A 20,219-nucleotide genomic window follows, 5' to 3' on the forward strand; every position below is an offset into this window, starting at 1 on the left:
AGGCCAATCTTGCCTCTGTGTACATTCATTAATAGAGCATGGCTCAATATCATCATCTTTTATGATCTCAGCAGCCACTGAGAATGCAAATATATCATCGATGATCATCTCATTTCTACTCCACAATTCATCAGTGGACGCATAATTTATGGAGATTTCTTGACTTTCAGGTACAGTTGCCACTCCAGGGGCACTTGTCTCACCAATGACGTTTTCCTTTTCAGGAAGTACCTGTCCCTCTTTGGGGGCATTTGAATTATGAATTGTGGGCTCTCTATTTATTTCATTTGGATTCATTTTGTCCATCAACTTCCTCTTTCGAGGAACTGAATCCTTTGAGCCTAGTGGTCTACCACGCTTTAGGCGTGCAACAGATGAACCATTTACTGGCACATTGCCTTGTCCATTATGGACATTAATCCGTGAGGGTGCATTGCAGCTGGGATATGAGATTTCGTCACCTTTGCTGCATCATTAAATGCATCTGGCATCTGATTTGCAATACTTTGGAGGTGAATGATCCTTCTCACTTCATTTTCGCATTGAGCAGTATGAGGATCGAGATGAGACAATGTGGATACATTCCATGATAATTCATGTCGTTCTTCAGGAATGAGTTTGCCTTGTTCTTTAGACACAGATTTTTCTCCACCTAATGATGGGAAGATTGTCTCATCAAAATGACAATCCGCAAATCGTGCGGTAAAAATATCACCCATCAGGGGTTCCAGATATTTGATGATAGATGGTGAATCAAAACCAACATAAATTCCCAATCTGCGTCGAGGGCCCATCTTAATACGTTGCGATGGTACAATGGGCACATATACCGCACACCAAAAAATTCTTAAATGTGAAATGTTTGGTTGATTCCCCAATACGAGTTGTATTGGAGAATATTGATTATTGGCGACGGGCCTCAATCGCACAAGTGATGTTGCATGTAAAATGGCATATCCCCAAGCAGAAACTGGCAACTTTGTTTTCATTAGCAAAGTGCGTGCTATCAACTGAAGGCGCTTAATTAAAGCTTCTGCCAAGCCATTTTGAGTATGCACATGGGGAACATGGTGTTCAATGTCAATGCCTAGTGACATGCAGTAGTCATCAAAAGTTTGAGATGTAAATTCACCAGCATTATCGAGTCTAATTGACTTAATGGGATAATCTGGGAATTGGGCTCCTAATTTGATTATCTGAGCCAAAAGTCTAGCAAATGCCATATTCCGAGTAGACAAAAGACAAACATGTGACCATTGGGTAGATGCGTCCACCAAGACCATAAAGTACCGAAATCGTCCACATGGGGGATGAATAAGTCCACAAATGTCCCCTTGAATTCTCTGCAAAAATGATGGAGACCCAACATCAACCTTTGGTTGTGATGTTCTGATCACCAACTTCCCTTGTGAACAAGCTTGGCAAAAGATGTCACTTGATAACATAATGTGTTTAGTCAACAAGGGATGTCCTTTAGAGTTGGTGATGATTCTGCGCATCATGGTGGATCCAGGATGACCCAACCTGTCATGCCAAAGCTTAAAAGCTTTTGAGTCAATGGACTCTTGGTCCATGACACTATGTGCCTCAATTGTCCGTATGGTTGTATAATACAACCCTGATGAGAGTGCACAAAGCCTCTCCAGTATACGCTTTTGGGTATCACTGGAGGTAATGCAAAGATATTCCATGTTTTTCTCTTTCTTTGTTTCAACATGGTAGCCATTCAAACGTATATCTTTGAAACTCAACAGATTCCTTCTGGAGTTAGATGAATACAAAGCATCTGGAATGGACAGTATTGTTCCATTTGGTAACATAATTTGGGCTATTCCTGAGCCTTCAATCAGATCTGCAGGACCTGATATGGTTGTTACCTTTGCTTTTGTAAGCATTAATTTTGAGAAATACTTCTGATCTTGAAGGATTGTATGAGTAGTCGCGCTGTCTGCGAGACAAATATCTTTGCCATAGCCTTTGTTTTGAGGGCATCCATAATTTACATCCATGCCTTCAAATAAGCTGAATCAATAAAGAAGAAAACATTACCACTTTTATTAGATTGAAATGAAAAATTAAACAACACTTCAGCTAATACAAATGGTACATTAAGGAATTTAATCTAATTCGGACTCAGAAGCTTCATTCCCTCTTTCAGTAACAAAGTCAGAAACATCCAGATGCATCTTGTTTAGTTGACGCTCTGATGAGCCATCTGTGGCTGGTGGAGCATGATCAATGTAATTTATCTCCACTTTCCTGTTCTTAAGTGAAGCTTGATAGAGATCCGCCAAATGCTTGGGTGTACGACATGCGCGCACCCAATGTCCCTTTGCACCACATCTGTGACAAGTGCTTTCAACATTTCTAGGCACATGGCTCATCTGTGCCTTTCCCTTATTACGGGATGTATTTTTGCCATTCGTGGATGGACCGCTCCTTGGACCTAAACCCTCTGAACGAGCACCATGATCTTTTCTGTTTCCTTGCCAGCGGCCACGCTTGCCCTCTCACCCACGTTTGTGGATACTACCACGAGATGAAGTAGCATTCACTTCCTGAGATGCAGCATTTATTTCAGGAAGTGGTGCTGAGCCTGTTGAGCGAGATTGGTGATTCTTTAATAAGAGCTCATTATTCTGCTCAGCTAACAAGAGGCAAGATACAAGTTCCGAGTACTTCTTGAAACCGCTATGTCTGTATTGCTGCTGAAGGAGGACATTTGAAGCATGAAAAGTGCTCAGAGTTTTTTCGAGCATATCCTCCTCAGATATATTTTCCCCACATAGCCTCATTAATGAGGTAATTCTGTGCATAGCAGAGTTATACTCGGACACTGACTTGAAATCTTGAAATCTCAAGTGAGTCCATTCGTATCTAGCTCTTGGGAGAGTCACCATACTCTGGTGATCGTATCTTTCACTTAGAGCTTTCCATAGAACCAACGGTTCATCAACCACCACATATTCGCTCTTCAGCGCTTCATGGATGTGGCGGCGAAGAAAGATCATGGCCTTCGCATTCTCTTCAGGCGAAGCATCATTCTCATCTACAATTGTTTGTCCGAGGCCATTGGCTCGTATATGAATTTTGGCATCCAGGACCCATGATAAATAGTTGTCCCCGGAAAGGTCCAAGGCAGCAAACTCTAGTTTTACCAAATTTGCCATCCGAAACTTTAGGCTCGAGATCTGGGACATTAAGCCACTTATTAATAGGAATTTCAGGCCCTCATTATTCAGGTATATTAATTGATGATAAAAATAAAGTGCTATGAATTTGCTGGTATGGACGATAAACCCGCACCATACCTTAAATAAAATTAAATGTGCGGTAAAGTAAATTCATAAAATAAATTGCTTGCTGTATGGACGTTAATTCCGCACCATACTTTAAATAAAAGTAAATATGCAGTAAAGTAAATTCATAAAGTATGAGGGTTAATTCCATATCATACTTTTAATAAAAGTAAATGTGCAGTAAAGTAAATTCATAAAGTATGAGGGTTAATTCCACATCATACTTTTTTTTTTTTGAGGTCCTTTCCTATTGAAAGGGGCGATAGCATATTAAACTCACACACACAATACGGATGCTAGGACTCGAACCCAGGACCTTGCCTGAGGGAGTAAATACTCCAAACCACTACACTAGTGGGTCCTTTGCTTCCACATCATACTTTAAGTAAGAGTAAATGTGCTTGTATGGGCACTAATTCTGCTTCATACTTTTAAATAAAAGTAAAGGCATGGACGATAAACCCGCACCACACTTTTAAATAAATATTGCCGTATGGGTAATAAACCTATTCCATACCATAAATAAAATAAATGTGGGGATAAAAACCTCCACCTAATGTATATGAAGTGCATAATATATCATATATTGTGGGCAATATAACTACGCCACTATTCAAGATATAATAGATGGGTTTTAAGATCACACCATCATTTTATTACAATAATTTGTGTTACAAAGCGATGGGTAAAAAAATTATACCACCATAAAATAACAGGACGGGGTATAAAAACCGTGTCATTCCAAATTATGTTACAAAGAAGTAAATTAAACAAGCATGGATGAAACAACATAGAAATTGTGAGAACACAAAAAAGAAAGTTTGCATGTCGTCGTAGTAGTAAAGTGATAGTAGACATATGACAGAGAGGAGACAGAGAAATAACCACATAGTGTTGAGTTGGGAAAAATTCAGAAATAAAAAGGAGAGACTTTCGTGCTGATAACGTGTTATAAAACTAAAATAATCAGAGGATGAGAAGTACCACTGTAATATTGGGAGTGGAATTATATTTCTCTTTGTGGTGTTTACACTGACAGAATTTCTCCTCAGATAGACTCCACTCTTTCTCTTCTCTCTGACTCTGACTCTTTCTCTTCTTCTGACTCTCACTCTTTCTCTTCTTCTCTTCCGTATGTTTACAAGCAAATATAATGTCTATTTATAGGCAAAGCAAATTGCCTTTAAGGGAGACATAATGATTTCTCCCCAACATCATTATCCCATCTTTTGACTAATACCCTCTAGCTATATCTCCATCTTTTGACTAATGCCCTGTAACTTTATCTATATGGGCTTCACCTCTTTATAAAAATTTATGTTATGTTTTAACTTTTAAGTTCGAATTCTTATCTCATTAATTAAGAAAAAAAATATTTCATTAGTATGTGTTTGAATGAAAAACGGCACTAGCAGAAAGGGAGCTTAGAATTTACGCCCAATAAGAAAATGACACATGTTCAATCAAAGTTTGTTTCACAGGGAATAGAATAAGGGAGCTTAGAATTTACACCCAATAAGAAATGACACATGTTCAATCAAAGTTCATGAAGACGAATTTATTAACGAGTCAATGCACGGGAAACTAACACGCTCACATTAACTAGGAGCATACGAGACCATTTACACACGTGTAATGCTAGCCTTATCACATTTATATATCACATTGTGTACCATCTTTCTAATAGAAGTAGAGCCCACCATTACAATAGAAATAGTACACAATGTGGTACATAAATATGGTATGCCTATCATTTTTCTTTACACAAATAAACGAAGGAGCACTACATAAGCAGACCAACCGAATGTCGGGCATGTAGGCCTTAAATTGCCCAAATACTTATAAGCAGAGGATAAGTACTACATGCTTATACTCAATTCAAACAGTCGTAACGGGTTAAGCACAAATCATGTCACGCAGACAGAGATAATGAGGTTTGTTTGTAGGTTGAAGACAGCTTAGAGCGTTCACATTAAGTGCCAGTGGCATTTGTCGAAAAATCCTTTAGTTGACCGGGTTTAGCATCTCCCCTTTTTAATCCAATCAATGAAATTTTAAAGATGGGTGGCAAGGGGATCTAGCCTTGTGGAAAAAGGTCTTGACTTGTAGACCCGTAGTCTCATATTCAAACCCTCATGGCCTATTTGGTAGTGTGTGCAAGAAACCCTCCTCCCCTTCTAGTTTAGATTATTGCTTGTACTCAAAAAAGAAGATGGGTATCGCTGTTAGCAGAGCAATATCACACAAGTACTAAATGAAGATAATGAGTTGAGTGATTGCATAGACTCATAGGTTCCCAATTGTATTGTCAAACTACAAAGTATGTTGAACAATCCCAGTAATGGCATTTGATTTATTCCCTCTAAGATTTTGAAGGCAACCTTTGATCTCAAATAAGTTGTCATCCTCATCTAACAAGTGGTATAAGTAGATACTCAGCATAGAAGAGCTGCAAGAATAATAAACAAACGAATGAAAAGTATACCCGCATTGAAATCTAAAAATAAAATCACCTGCAAGGTACATACAATCCATAAAATCAACAACTACAGTAGCAAAGCTGGAAATGGGGTCGTGTTCAGGCAGGTTTGAGCAGGGTCAAATCTACAGACCAAGCAAACCGCAGTTTTTACTTTTAAAGAAAATACTGCATACTGCCGAGAGGATCCTATAATTGCATTTATCATACTTGAAATAATATTGAGTCTTAGTTTTAGAAACTCTTTTTATTAACTCAAGCACAGACAGCTAATTCCATCAGCCTTGGTCATGCTTGAACAAATTTTGAGGTCTTGGAGGTCTTGGTAAAGATAAAGCAACCAATAAGAATACTAGAAACAGTAATGATGTAAGGACCTGAATGAGTTGCAAGAGCTTAACAGAAAAACAGACTAGGAAATTGTGTTTTCAAATCATATGCTATTGAGAATCCTAAATGTTCAGCATCTTCACAATTGTGTATGTCAAACTATTATGGAGGGTTATTTTTTTGGTACGGGTCAACTTTTGATTTTTGATATATTCTTTCTAACTGCACTTGCATTCAATAGCTGTGATAGGCAATTACCTTCCATATAAACATGTAAAAGGTTGTTATTGCAGCTTTGCTGTTGAGATCAACAGATTTGGCTCGATTCCAGAGTATCGAAGCCAAAATTGCATGTCCCAAAACCTAAACCAATGCAAACACAGAACATATCAATATCTTCATTCTTGGTACATTGTTCAGTTGTTAGCATACTAGTATCTGAAAAAAAAAACCAACAGTAAGAAGGGAATATGAAAACCCACTCAAGGTTCCCGAAAATATGGAAATTAATATGAATACAAACTGAAGTGGCCTTATTTAACGCTTTAAATGTTTGCATTTGTGAGGAAAGCCAGTGACTTAGAATCAGAGCTTAAAGAGGGCTCAGTAATATTTAAGAACCCTTCGTGTTGGACACCAGAAATTCACAACATAACCCATTATTTCAGAGCATAGCAAGCAGCATGTGAGAGAAGATATATTTAATAGATAAAATTCATTAAATTCATACTTATCACTGTCTTCTTCATCATTATCCACGTGTAATTTCAAAATTATAGAGACAGGAGAAGCTGAGCCATTCAATAAGCAGGAGTAATGAAGATTGCATAACACTCACTACTTTACTCTAGAGAGTTAGAAAACTAAAACATTACCGTGATGCATTTGCTCATCAGGAAGCTGGATGATGCTCCCACTAAAACGGCAACACTGTAAGCCATTTCAAGTAGCGAAATACAAATCCAAAAGACCTGCACAAAGATAATTAGGCAACAAAACAATATATGTAAAACCAATGGGTTGATGGATAGGAGGGTTGGTCCACAATCCTTCAATGCATTCTAGAATCCATTACTGGACAGCCCCTCATAACACCTTAAGACCCAGTAGGATATTATATATGTGCATATCCGTGTGTTAAAAGGTTACCCGCTTTTGTCCCAGACGTACTGTAAAAGACCGAATGCCGAATATTTTATCTCCATCAATATCAGGTATGTCCTACATGATTCCACAATATTATTAAAATTGATCATAATCCTTTAATTTCATAACAACTACATGGATTGAAACAATAGCAAACACATCACCAAAACAAGCACACATCTTTAAAGTAAATTTTCTACTGCTCTACTTGAAATGGGAAAAGGAAAAAAAAAAAAGACAAAAAAAAGAAGAGCTTTTACCTTAAATAATGCTATAACAACTGAGAAGAAGCTCATAAATGCAGTTGCAAAAATTAGTGGCCTAGAAAAGGCAGCTGGTCTTTTGTACACATGAATCTGGAAAATGTTATATAAATTAGAACTCAACCACTGTGAGTGCACCAAACTACATGACAAAGATGCTCCATATTTACCAATATCTGCACGTAAGACACTGCTGGTTTCCCTGATACCTATTCTAGAGTTGTACTGTCTTACTTTTTTCAGATTTCTGTTTGAGCAATCAACTACTAATACTAACTAGTTAATACAGTATAGCCCTTTTATATTGTTTTGTTTTTCCTCAGTTGCCCTCATTATAGTGTGATGTGTGTGCACATGCAGATATGTTCGTCCTACAGGCACTGCATTGGGCAATGACAACTATTGCTTTGTCAGATGTGAGATATTAATACTTTCAATGATGTCAAAGATTTAACTTATAACATTAAATAGCCTCCAAGGTGAAAAAAGAGAGATATTTAGTGATATACCCATTCTTAGCACTAATATTATAAATAAACCCTACACTATTGAATTTCTATAAACAAACCAAAAAAAAAACCCAAAAAATGACAGCTGGCCTTATTGAATTTAATATTGATTATTAAATTACTTTAATGCCCTATTGAGTGTTTTGGGTATTTTTATGAGATTTTGGGGTTGGGCTTGTTTTAAGAAATTGATGGCAGTTTTGTAATTTATAAGAAGTTAAAAGCCTCTTTGTTATGTTGTAAACGGGCTTTTGGTGTGATTCTAAAGTCCATTTCATATGAGGTATTTTTATAATTTGGGCCCCTATATTGGGTATAATAGTGAATCTCCCAAAAAAAAAAACCCCCTGTATAAATCAAGCATTTTCTGAGAGAATGGGACGGTGGAATTGTATAAATTGATTTCTTAATAGAAAATAACAAACCTGCATGTGCAGGAAAAAAGCAAGTTGAACTATCACTGCCCGAACAGCTAGGATGCACATTGCTGCAACCACAGCAGATCTCTTCCATCTCAATAGTGGCAACTGAGATTATAAAAGATTCAAAACCCATATTGATACAATTGTGTTTAAAGTATCATCACATTACTCATCAATTACATGCAACTTCAAACTGAATTAATGAAGAATATAAAAAATCAAGTCACAAACTACATAGGAGTGTTATGTGGTGGTAAGTACACTTTATAAGAAAATGAATAGGATGATCTGTTTGGTCAACATAACACTAGGAAAAATATCATCCATTTTATTATTAAGAGATACCTCTTTGTCAACTTTTTATAGGAACTCTCAAGCCCTTAGTACTTTAAACAATTGTTATTAATACATTTTAAGATTAAGGATAGTCTGGAAATTCACCCAATTCACTCTTGTCTAACAAACCCTACGTTCTTTGTAACCATAACCACATTTGTACACACATAATGTATATAGTTATTAGTTAGAGGTACATACATCCCAATGGAGTATGCATATGCTCAGAAGCATGTGCAAGGAACATGCAGTGCATAAGGATGAGCAGGGATATGTCAAGAAATTTTTCTATTTCCTTTTTCTTTTATTTTTTTGGTTGGGGAGGAGCACTTTCCTCTAAAAAGATTACCTGGATCCACTCACTTGACACTTCTAGCTTACCCTTAAGTGCAATAGCTAGATTTACATGGCAAAATTTTAGATACTTAAGTTCAGACTTCCGCATACATGGACTGATAACAGTCTTAACCTAAACTTCATTCATCAGATTGGTTCATGAGTAACATATAAGCTTTCCTTGCACAGCTATTTAAGGTCTGTGAGACTATAAGATTATAGAGGAGCAAGCAAACTCACGTTGATTGAATAAGCAGTTCCAAGGACAAAACTGATGAAAAGGGCCCAAAACAATGGCCATGAACCAACAACCCATCCAAGCCAAAAACTCTGTAGAAAAGAATGTTTATAATCAGAATGTTTTTCAGTCAAGACTACAGCTTCAATGCCCCAAAATTTTAAAATGAAGACATGTAACTTCATCAATTTAAATTATAACAAAAGTACACAATATCTTCCAGATATGATTCCTTACATTTGATGTGTAATCCAGATTCTAATTAATTATCGAACATTTAATCCCAATTCCCTTTGTTTATTTACATTTAAATTTTACCTTTCAGGTCAGCAAACAAGGCAAAGCTTATTAAAGGTTTTGTAAGGAAAAAAAAAAAGACATCCAAAGGTAATAGTAAGGTGGAAATGAGAACAAGCAACATATCTAGTACATGGGGCACATTGTAAAAGGTGGAAACAAATTCATAATAATTTTCATTCCGAACAGATGGTTGTCATAGAAGTGTACAGTGAGACGAAGAGCAGCAGCACTTCTTGACTCTATGATTATCCGCATATATTAAGGTATTGGTAGTATTCAGATGGCTGGTGAATTTTATTTCCTTCAAACATGTCTTGTATGTTAACAATGAAGATGCAGGGTACACAACTAGTTACAGAATAATAAAAAGAACTACTAAAAATATTCAAATCCTCAGATTTAGCCATTTTAACCAGGATAACTAAGATATCCATATACTTTATACCAAACTTCTAGTGAAATTAGAGGCAGTTTGCATGCAAAAGTTAGGGAATTACATGTAAGGGCCCATTCGATAATTTATTTGATAATTTTTGTTGTAATTAGAAAGAGGGTGAAGAAGTAGACGAAAGATGAGAGATGCAAAGCGTAAGGAAAGAAGGATACATAAAATGGCTTTTAAGATAAAATCTAAAAACTGTTTTAAATGGTCTTTAGTATTTAGTTTCAATTTTATCCATTCACCCTCTTTTCTTCCACACCTCCCTGATATTTCTCCCATCTCTCCCACTCTCTCATCTCTTTTCTCTTTTAAAAAAAAGGCAAAAAGAAAGGCAATATATTATCTAACCAGCCTAAATAAAAATTAGGTATATATATATATGTATATGGTCCACAATGCTTTTGATACCAGAAGTAGAAAAGATGTGACAATCATGATGCCAGTCCCAACTGAATATTCCCCTGATGCCAATGGAAGATAAGGCTTGTTAACCTGAAACACAACATGCAACACAAGTATACAATTAGACAATTCACATATGTTCCATGTAAATTATCTTTTTGGTCTTGACTTCCAAGATTAGGCCAGAAAAACCTAAAGGGTGCTTAATAAATTGAAAACAACTTGGTAAATGGTAAGGGGCTTCTCTCTCTGCATGTATGCACATGCACATCTGTGTGTGTAGGAAGGGACATTTGAAATAACCAATTAGTGGGTAGCTTGATAATTCCAGATAAAGGAGCATATCCTGGAATTCTACCAGTCGAACCTTTCTAAAGGAATGCCCCCTTAAAATACCGAAAGGTCACTGAATTTTCAATTCTCATTTCCCAAATCATTGCAACTGTACCAGTAAATTTACAACACCTACCTTGTCTATATCAATGTCAGACAACTGATTCAAACCAACAATGTAAATATTCATAAAGAGAGCAGCAACTACGGCCTGAAAAGTAAAACACCAAGAGTGTAAGAATAACAATAATGAATGCATCCATGTAATGCTTTCAAGTTATCAATATTAGAGGCATCACCTCCAGCACTCCTGTGAAAAATAAGGGTGAAAAATCTGACAGATTCTCAACTGCAAGTAGAGAAACTGAAATTATGCTCAATGCCTGCTCAGAGAAAAACTTAGGTGAGCTCTCTCTAAATTGATTAAAAAACCAAAAAGGAAAATGGCAAAAAACTAACGACAATAATCCTAAATGATTGTTATTCACTACTAAATCTTAAACATCAATATGTGGGAGTTATATTTCAAAAGGCTAACTGGGATAACGGCAAGGATGACCATGATTCTGTCAAAAACTTAACTGTGCCTATAACTGTGTGCGGCCTTGAAAACCTGTAAAAAGCATCTATGGCATTTTTGATAGAGTTCCATTTGCTTTTCGAATTACAAGCTCCAGGTTCGGATTCAAGAGGATGACCAGCAGTAGCATTCACCAACAACCTTTTACCATGCCTCCTGTAGAATGCAGATTTTTCCTTAGTGTTTCTGGTGTGATGCTTCAAAAGATGTTGCTGAGACCCAACACCACAATATCTTTCCAAGATGTCCCATGCTCTGCTTCTTGAAACTCTGACTGCTGCATATGAACCTTTAAGGACAAAGATTGGGTTGACAATAAGTTTTCAACATGGAGGACTGAAAAAGGCAAATTATGCATCACTTTTTTTAATTATGCATCAGATGTTGTGATGGGATAGTCATACCTGAAAAGCTCTTGTTGAGATTGCCCTTTCTCCAACCGTTCCCACCTATGAGTTTTTGTAGTGCATCAGAAAACACACCAAAGCAGAATCTCAGAAAGAAAGAAAGAAAAAATTCAAAAACTGGTATGGGCAAAAGTAAGTCACATCAACCAAGTCATTTTCCGAACTGCAAAAATACAACCAAAAAAAATGAAAAAAAAAATTGTACGTTATATAAAATGGAGACAAACCCAGATGAATAAATGTAATTTAGCTCAGTCTGTTGACTCTGAACTCTAAAAGAAGGAACCTTTCAAGAAGTAAAGATTTTCCCAGATAAAATACAGCTACACCAGCACAAATCAATAAAAACCAAGCAAGTCAAAACCAAATGCATTGGTTCAGTCCCAGCATTTGAAGCATCTAAAACCCGTTAGACCACTAATATTCAGGGGAAAAATAATAATCAGAGCCCTTAATTCAAGATACAAAAAGCTCCATGTTTTCTGTTAACTGAAATCACATACCTACAGAAGCATTTGGAAAGGACACAAGAAGCGCAGAATCCATTGCTTCGGCCAACAAAATGATGCTTCAACACGTCAAGAGACCCTCCAAGTTACTATCTTGAAGCGAACTCAGAACTCATTTGGAGGCTCTCATTAAATAAATATTAAATAGTGGAATTATATACCAATAAAAAGATGCGGGTCCATTGTCTACACACGTGTTCAGCTCCTTTCTATTTCACGATGTGGCAAAAGGACCGGGGAGAGACGAGGTAGAGTTTGAAAGTCATGTGAACAAATGGGAACCCTTTGTCTGTTTCTTCCCGTCCATCCCGGTGTTCATTAACTTCACGAAAAAAAATATCTGTTAGCAACAAAACAAATTCGTTAGGTGTATTCAATTAGGATTGTAAAGTATTTAAAAAGATTTTAAAAATTCAGTTATATTTAATTTGGATTTATATAAATTTTGAAAGAGATTCTACAAGTTTAGGTGTATTTAATTTAGACTTGTATGAACTTTTAAAAAGTCTATACAAATATGAGTGTGTTCAATTAGGATTATAAAAAAGTTGAATAAAATCTAGGTTTATTCAAAAAGTCATATATTTGGAAGGATTTCATTGAGTGATAAATTTTGATAAGTTTTAAGGTGAGAGCTATAAATAACAAAGACCATAATAAATCCAACCTCCCCCAAGTATTTCATCATATACTAATTTTTCTCTCTGCGTACACCCTAGCTTTTCTCTTTGAAGATGAACAGCCTTCCTCCATCTATGAAGGTATGCTCCTTATTTTTTTCTTTGATCAATATCTCGTTGGGTTTTCTTTTTCCATGATTTTTCTTCATCATGTTTTTCTTGTTATTAGGGTATAGTTTGGGATTATAAGTTTTACTTGTTATTAGGGTTTAGCTATGGGTCAGGATTTATGCTTGACGTATTATATATATATATATATTTATTATTATTATATAAAGTTATATATAGATATTTGAGAATAGGGGGATGAGTTGAGAGCATGTATACATACCAAGGTCTAAAATATCGGGAGTTTTGAAAATATCAGTGGTCCAAAAATATGGATATATAGATGGAAATATCGATATCGATAAAAATTGAATAAAAATCACATAAATTGTGAGAAAAACTTGGAAATTTTTATTGAAACTTTAGAGGATGTTTACTTAGTCAATTGTCTATTATTTTATCATAAAAAATTGGAAGAAAATGCATGGCATGGTGGGTTTGAGTGATTTAAGTTGATTATGCAACGACCTGACAAACACTATGACTTTAGAAAATATGTAGTAATTAGTGAAAGAAAATTATACATACCACAATTTTTTAGTTATAATAATTCACTTCAATATATTACACTTGATACATATGATAAAATATATGAGCTTAACCAAAAAAACAAAGATAAAATGTATAAGTAATTTAGTACCACATAGAAAGAATTCCTATTAAAATTCAAACTTAGTATCACATATAATGAACAATATTAAAACTCGAAGTGAATAATAATAAAACTCCATAATATATAACAGCAACAAAATACTACTCCATTATAAAATAATAAATAACATTAAATATATGCTTAAATTTATTCTTAGGGAATTTTTTTAATATGAAAATTTATCTTAGATAATATTAGCTTGCAGACATTTTTAAAGACCTTATAAATATTACAAGCTGAAGATATGGACACAAAGTCAGTCGTAGTGAGTTGGATAAGGCCCTGTGGTTGATTGAGAATGGGAGGGGTTCGAATCCCTCTGTGCGCAAATATCTCCCACTCAAAAAATGTCGTATCTTGGAAAAGTCACATTATTTTGTCTAAGATTTTTTTTTTTTTTTTTGTCGAAAGGGAAACTTCATTGAAGAGAAAACAACCCAAAAGGAACAGAAACATAGAATGAAAAGGATAGCAGCATAGGGGACAGACCCGCCCAGGAGCAAGCAGAAAAAAAACCATACAGACAGGCTGGAGAAAAAAAAAAGCAGAAAGTAACAGAAACTAGAGGGCCACAAATTAGGACGTCACCAAAGGAGCACGTCAGCCTCTAGCCAACAAAAGGAGATTAACATGAGGGGCAAGGCAGACCATCCGATTAAAGAACAAACACAAGGGAAGAAAGGGGTCTGTCAAGCCAAACCCTGTCTAAGCACAAGAACAAGATGTTTTGTTTCCAGCTGCTTTTAACAGATGCAAATTGCATAAAAAAAAACCTATAACAAGAGAGAAGACATGCTGTACAGTACTATACACTCAGAATTTGACGTATGATCAAGCCCTTTTTTTTTTCTTTCTCGCCCTAGGATATTCTGTATCATTTTCCTGTCCAAATAGCTTTTGCTCACTTTCTATTTCAAATAGAGAACCAGGTTCAGAACTTCAATGGTGCGTCCCCTGTTTTTGCTACTTTGTTTGTTGCATGTCCAATCGATTTGTACCCAACTGTTTACTATTGCAACCCAATCTATTTGGACAGCCATACTCTCAGTTTCAAATTCCACTTCTCTTGATTGCATGTTTCAACTTTATTATGCAGTGTTTTATGAGTTTTGTTTTGTTTTTTTCGAGGTGTTTGATATCATCTCCAAGAGTTTGGTGGTCAAGGTCGTGCACCTGCAAATGAAGTTGAGTTGTTCAATCTTCGCCATTCGTCCTTGAGGAATGTCATTGAGAGGATATTTGGTATATTTAAGTCACGATTCACAATTTTCAAGTCCGCACCTCCATTCCCATATACGACGCAAACAAAGATAGTGTTAGCTTTTGTAGGACTACACAACTTTCTTCAAAATGAGTGTAGATTTGACGAATTTCCTGTTGAATTGGACAACAAATCTTCTTCATCTTCATCATTACCGGTTAATGAAAGGGATCCTAAACTAGTTTTTTAAACACAAGAACAACAACGACAGAATTCTAATGAATGAAGAGTTGGTATAGCTTTGAATATGTGGAGAGATGCCGGACATAATGACAACAATGAGAATCAAGGATAATGAATGAATGTAAAAAAAAATTCTTAAACTTTGCCTTCAAATTTGTAATACATTTGTCACTATATTTCTTGTGAATTTCTTATGAATTTTGCTTTTCATTAAACATAATTTTGTTTAAAATTTTGTTTCATGTTATTCAAGGAAAATATGTGTTTGAGTAACCAATAATGCATGCTTACTAGAGAATTTTGAAAGTGCGATCAGACCTTTTGATAAATGCAACCATGCAGCCCGGGCATCATATATGTCTAAAGAATAGGAGGAGATCATGTATAGGATTGTGTTGGGCCTGATTGGCTTTTTCATTGTCTAGTTAAGGATGCCAAAGTTAGCATTCGTGTTTAAAGAAATATGTTAAAAAAATTATGAAATTTTGGAATAAAAGCCATACAAATTTTAAGGAAGTTTATAATAAAATTATATAGAACTCTTGAAAGTCTATACAAAAACTAAAAGTTCCATAAAGTTCCATGAAATCTGGTACTTAAACAAAAACTTTTTAAATACTCTAGAATCCTAATTGAATACACCCCCCTAAAAATGTTGTGAGTGTGTTAGTACCAAGAAAAATTAATGGAGCACAGACCTAAGGTAGGTCTATGCTCCGTTAATTTTTCTTTTATGATAAGAAATTATATTTTGTTAATAATCATATAAAACGAAGAATGTGATAAGAGAAAAGGGAGAGGAGATAATTTATTGTATTTTTCTTTCTCATAATTCCATATATATATATATATGTATAGGTTCTCATAGTCTCCTAATTAGTATCAAATAGTACTCTTCTGCTCAGTAACACTTGGTAGAAGAGTTCTATTTGGAGGGAGAGGAGGGGACGTGTTGTTTTGAAGTATCCACAATGGTTTTTTAATAGTTTAATAAATTGATTTTTTTTTTGGGCATATATTTAATTGAACATAAAAGAGACAAATATAATAGAACTAAAAATTGTACCATTGCAATATTCTCAAAGGATCTTTAAAAACATACAAATTTTGAACACATTTGAAGAAAAAAAATAATTGATGTATTTTTTCTATTGTATTGAACTATTGAACAACCATTGCAAATGCTCTTAACAATATAATGCATTAATTGTTGTAATTTTTTTTCATTTTTTATTGGTATGTGGGTACCATGGTTATAGCCTATTACAATTGCAATGGAGGGTTCATCACATAACACCCTCTATTGCAATTGCATCTCTTGCAATGAACTAAATCACACCATTGCAAGTGAGATTTTACTGTTTGAGTTCAATTTTATGCAATAAAATTCCATTGATCATAATCATTGCAGATGCTCTTAGTGTTGTCTTTGTATCAATTTGTGAAAATGAGGGTATTGAGGCTAAAAAAATCTTAAGAGGGCTCATGTGTATTTCAACCTCAATATAGCGCCTTGTTTTAAAGGAGGTCTAACGGGGGTATGCTGTAACCCGTCAAGTGCAACTTCGATACTCATGTCATGCCAAACGAAAATATAACTCGGCATGTGGGGAGGTCACAATGAGCCTGTAAAAATGTACTGGTTCCATAAACCCATGCTTATTGTTTCGTCAAGCATTACCTAACACAGACTTAAACCATTGCAATACAAAGAAGCCCGAGCACAAGCATGCGAGTAATATGCGCTTGGCTTAACTCAAATGGCTTGTATCTTAAAAGGTATTTCTTTAATATAAAATAGGGAAGGACTGACTCAATAAATGGTACCCAAAAAACAACTGATTTTAAAAAAACGGCTGCATAGTCTCTATTGGTTAATGGAGACAATTTATTATCTCAAAATTTAACTTAAGGGACAAATTTGGATCTAAAGTGTCTAAGAGGTCATCCAGCACCACCAGTGTCATCAAATTATTTCTCAACCAGGCCAGATAATCTATAAGCTTTTTGAGAGGTTAAATTTATTTTACCTTGTAAATGATTTAGAAAGAAGTTGATTAGGCAATATTCTAACCATTAGTGCTAGAAAGATTGATAAAATGCTCAATTTGGGAAAATTGTTTGATGATGTAGGGGCTTTTTCGTTCCGGCAGCTATTGATGGGCCTGGGCTGCTGTAGAGAGCAAAATGTATAAAATTGCCCCTTGAGTCTGAGTTCAAGGATCAAACCCGTATTTCGAAATGGTAGCTGAGCTTTAGGAAACACCTTGGTCTTCTTCACCAATGAAACCAGCAGTCGCTTACAGATAAATTCTTGGACTTTGCATGAGAAGCTTGTGGCATAGGAACTGAGCATTCGTGAGTTTAGCATGAGAGAAAGAAGGCTTGGGTTTCCTATGAGAAACAGAGGCTCGAAGTAAGGGGAAAAGAGAGTTTTTGGGAGAATTTGTTGAGGGGAGAAAGGAAGAGATGAGGAGGAGGAATGGGGTGGCTTGACAAGCTTCCGGCAGCTTGACGAAAGCTTCGTCAAGCTCCTGGGTTGCTTGACAGAAGAGAAAATGGGAAGAGATGGAGGAATATGGCTCGAAATTGAAGTGTTCCATGGATGAGAGGTGATGCTTGCTCTCTTTGGATATGGGTTTTGGGAGAGAGGGGGAGAAGATGGAAGAACAAAGCATGAAATTGAAGGGTTCCAGAGGGGATACTTGCCTTTGATCTGTTTTCATGGTTGCTGGGAGGCTTGCAGCAACCAAGGTGAGTTTTGAGATTAGATCTCAGATCCCTTTGCTGGGTAGAAAGTGCTTCCTTTTATAGGCGCTGAAAACCTTAATTTTGTCAAGCCACCTTCTCCCATTTTTCTTCACTTTCTTCCATTCCACTTTATTTGGTGAAACTTTCCTAGCCTGAGTATGTAGGCATGAAGCTTTTTGGAGTTCCAAGACCTTCACACAACTAGACTTCTCCATGTGGGTGAGAACCCACCCACTTTTTCTTCTTGTTTTCTCACCAAAGCTTGCAGAGGAAAGAATGGGTAAGGGCGCTTGGTCAAAAAGGTGATCAGCACATGGGTTTGCTTGGTTTTGGTGGTTTGGTTGCGATATGGTTTTAACAGAGATGTACGACGTTGGATATTTTATAAGGTGCTGGGCTGGGCTGTTTTGTTTCCAGAGGCTTGTAAGTTCCCTTTGATTTCGTCAGACTGTTGGAAGCTTTGGCTGATGTGGGATTTTCTCACGTGTTATGGGCTATTAGGTTTTCTTAAGGTGATGGGCTACTAAGTTTTCTCTCATGCTTACCTATATGTTTGGGCTCAAGGAATGAGTTTGAGTTTTGGTGCTCCCAAGTAACCCAAAACTTCCACTCCTTGGACCATCAATGGGCCTCGTGAATACTCGTAACTATCCATACCACAACCCGCTCGGCAAGCCCCAGGCATTCTCGTGGCCTGGGCCCATTTAAGCTTGTAGGGTGACGTGTTGCTTATTTGCTTGGTGTGGCATGTGTGCAAGCGCATATGAAGAACTTTCGTGTGCCCAAATCGGGTTTCTTCTCAGTAAGGTATCGCATTGGATCGGGAATATATTTGGGCATAGCCTTGGATTTTTTGTGTCTCAACAGATGTGCCACATAAGCATTTAACAAATTTTCTACCAGCCTCATTTCGAATTATATGATGCTTTTCCAACACAAAATTATATGATGCATACCGAATATGAATTGATAAATAAAATATGACATTCTGATTATTAATGGATTAAGATTCATGAAGCTAATTCGATTCATTTACATGTTTATTTACAAATGCTTGCTCACACATTGCAACGCACCATTCTTTACATAAAAAATTTCATACACATACCCAACAAATTAACAAATTAACAAATGTCTCTATAGGACGACTACATAGCCGATGTTACATTAGCTTTTGAAAACCTGGTATATGCCAGTCTTATGATTTAAAGAACTCTACTAAAACTGGTTCTTGAGCTTTTAATTTGTACCACTATCAATTTTAGTTTGAGTATGAAGAAGTATGGATAAGGACAAAGTAACTTAGATCATACATTATTCTTGAAACACAATAAATATAAAGTGATTGTTTTGATTATTTGTGTGGATGATATGATTGTTACATGGTGATATGGAGGAAATAGAAATGTTGAAGAAGTATTTTCTTGCAGAGGCTTCCTTTCTAGGCAACATTCCATCTTGCTTTCTTTTTTCTTTTCTTACACGAGCTTATAAAAACAAAGTGGGTAAAGGCATTGCATATGGAAAGGTCATAGGTTTTACCTTCGGTAACTCGTGTATCTACATGAATGAGTTTTTTTTTATAAAGGTTTTGGTTTAATTTTTAGGCAAACTTGTTCAATCTCAACAAAAAGGGGTGCTGGGATTCTCTCTCTACTACCCATGTAGTTGGGCTCAAGAAAGTGGGATTGGGTTTTGGTGCCCCCAAGCTGCCCAAAATCTCCACCTTTTGAACCCTCAATGGGCTTATGGACCTTTGTACCCATCTATACCCTAACTCACTCAACAAGCCCCATACATTATGTGACTTGGACCTAGTTAAGCTTGTTGGGTGGTTTGACACTAAAACAAGGGGGTTGCTAGGTTATAGGTATGTCTTTTATTTATTTATAACTTTTAGTAGGTGTATTTGATCAATGTAAAATGACCACCCAACCTTACTAAACTAATCCCTTGAACAATAAATTGTGAAGAGTAGTATTAAAGACACAAGGTAAGGTTTGAGCGGCCAGCGAAGTTGGGAAATCTTCTTCTCTTTTTTTTCTTCCATATTAGAAGTCAAAGAGAGCAAATTGAACTTAGCACTTGTTTTAATATTGTAAAAGATAAATACCACTAGTACCCTAGTTAGACTTTTTTCTCAAACCATCATGTTCCTACAACCCTAACGAGGTTTATACGTTTATATTGGTGAAAAAATATGTTGTATTTATTCATGAATGGTGAGATTGAAGTTAGAGAGGCTTCGAATGA

The 20,219-nt window shown here is 36.0% G+C and overlaps 1 protein-coding gene across 1 annotated transcript; it reads right to left on the bottom strand.

Annotated features, from left to right (window-relative positions):
• Window positions 5,528-12,471, bottom strand: LOC18788573 (homogentisate phytyltransferase 1, chloroplastic). Its single transcript, XM_007222706.2, has 13 exons — window positions 12,326-12,471; window positions 11,820-11,864; window positions 11,418-11,704; window positions 11,135-11,218; window positions 10,972-11,046; window positions 10,509-10,592; window positions 9,361-9,450; window positions 8,452-8,553; window positions 7,515-7,610; window positions 7,258-7,329; window positions 6,984-7,079; window positions 6,367-6,471; window positions 5,528-5,748 (listed from the first exon to the last, which is right to left on the bottom strand). Exons 1-13 carry the CDS (start codon window positions 12,366-12,368, stop codon window positions 5,707-5,709), a joined length of 1,221 nt encoding a protein of 406 aa, XP_007222768.1. The 5' UTR covers window positions 12,369-12,471; the 3' UTR covers window positions 5,528-5,706.

The sequence above is a fragment of the Prunus persica genome, chromosome G1, assembly GCF_000346465.2.
Source record: "Prunus persica cultivar Lovell chromosome G1, Prunus_persica_NCBIv2, whole genome shotgun sequence".
NCBI lineage: Eukaryota > Viridiplantae > Streptophyta > Magnoliopsida > Rosales > Rosaceae > Prunus > Prunus persica.

Bases quoted from the DNA above. Each gene is read 5' to 3' on its own strand.
- LOC18788573 (XM_007222706.2), bottom strand. From the start codon at position 12,368: ATGGATTCTGCGCTTCTTGTGTCCTTTCCAAATGCTTCTGTAG. The intron at 10,593-10,971 runs GTAGGTGTTGTA...GTTGTGTTTCAG, and splicing joins CTGACATTGATATAGACAAG to GTTAACAAGCCTTATCTTCC. The intron at 7,080-7,257 runs GTAACCTTTTAA...ATCTTTGTGCAG, and splicing joins TACGTCTGGGACAAAAGCGG to GTCTTTTGGATTTGTATTTC.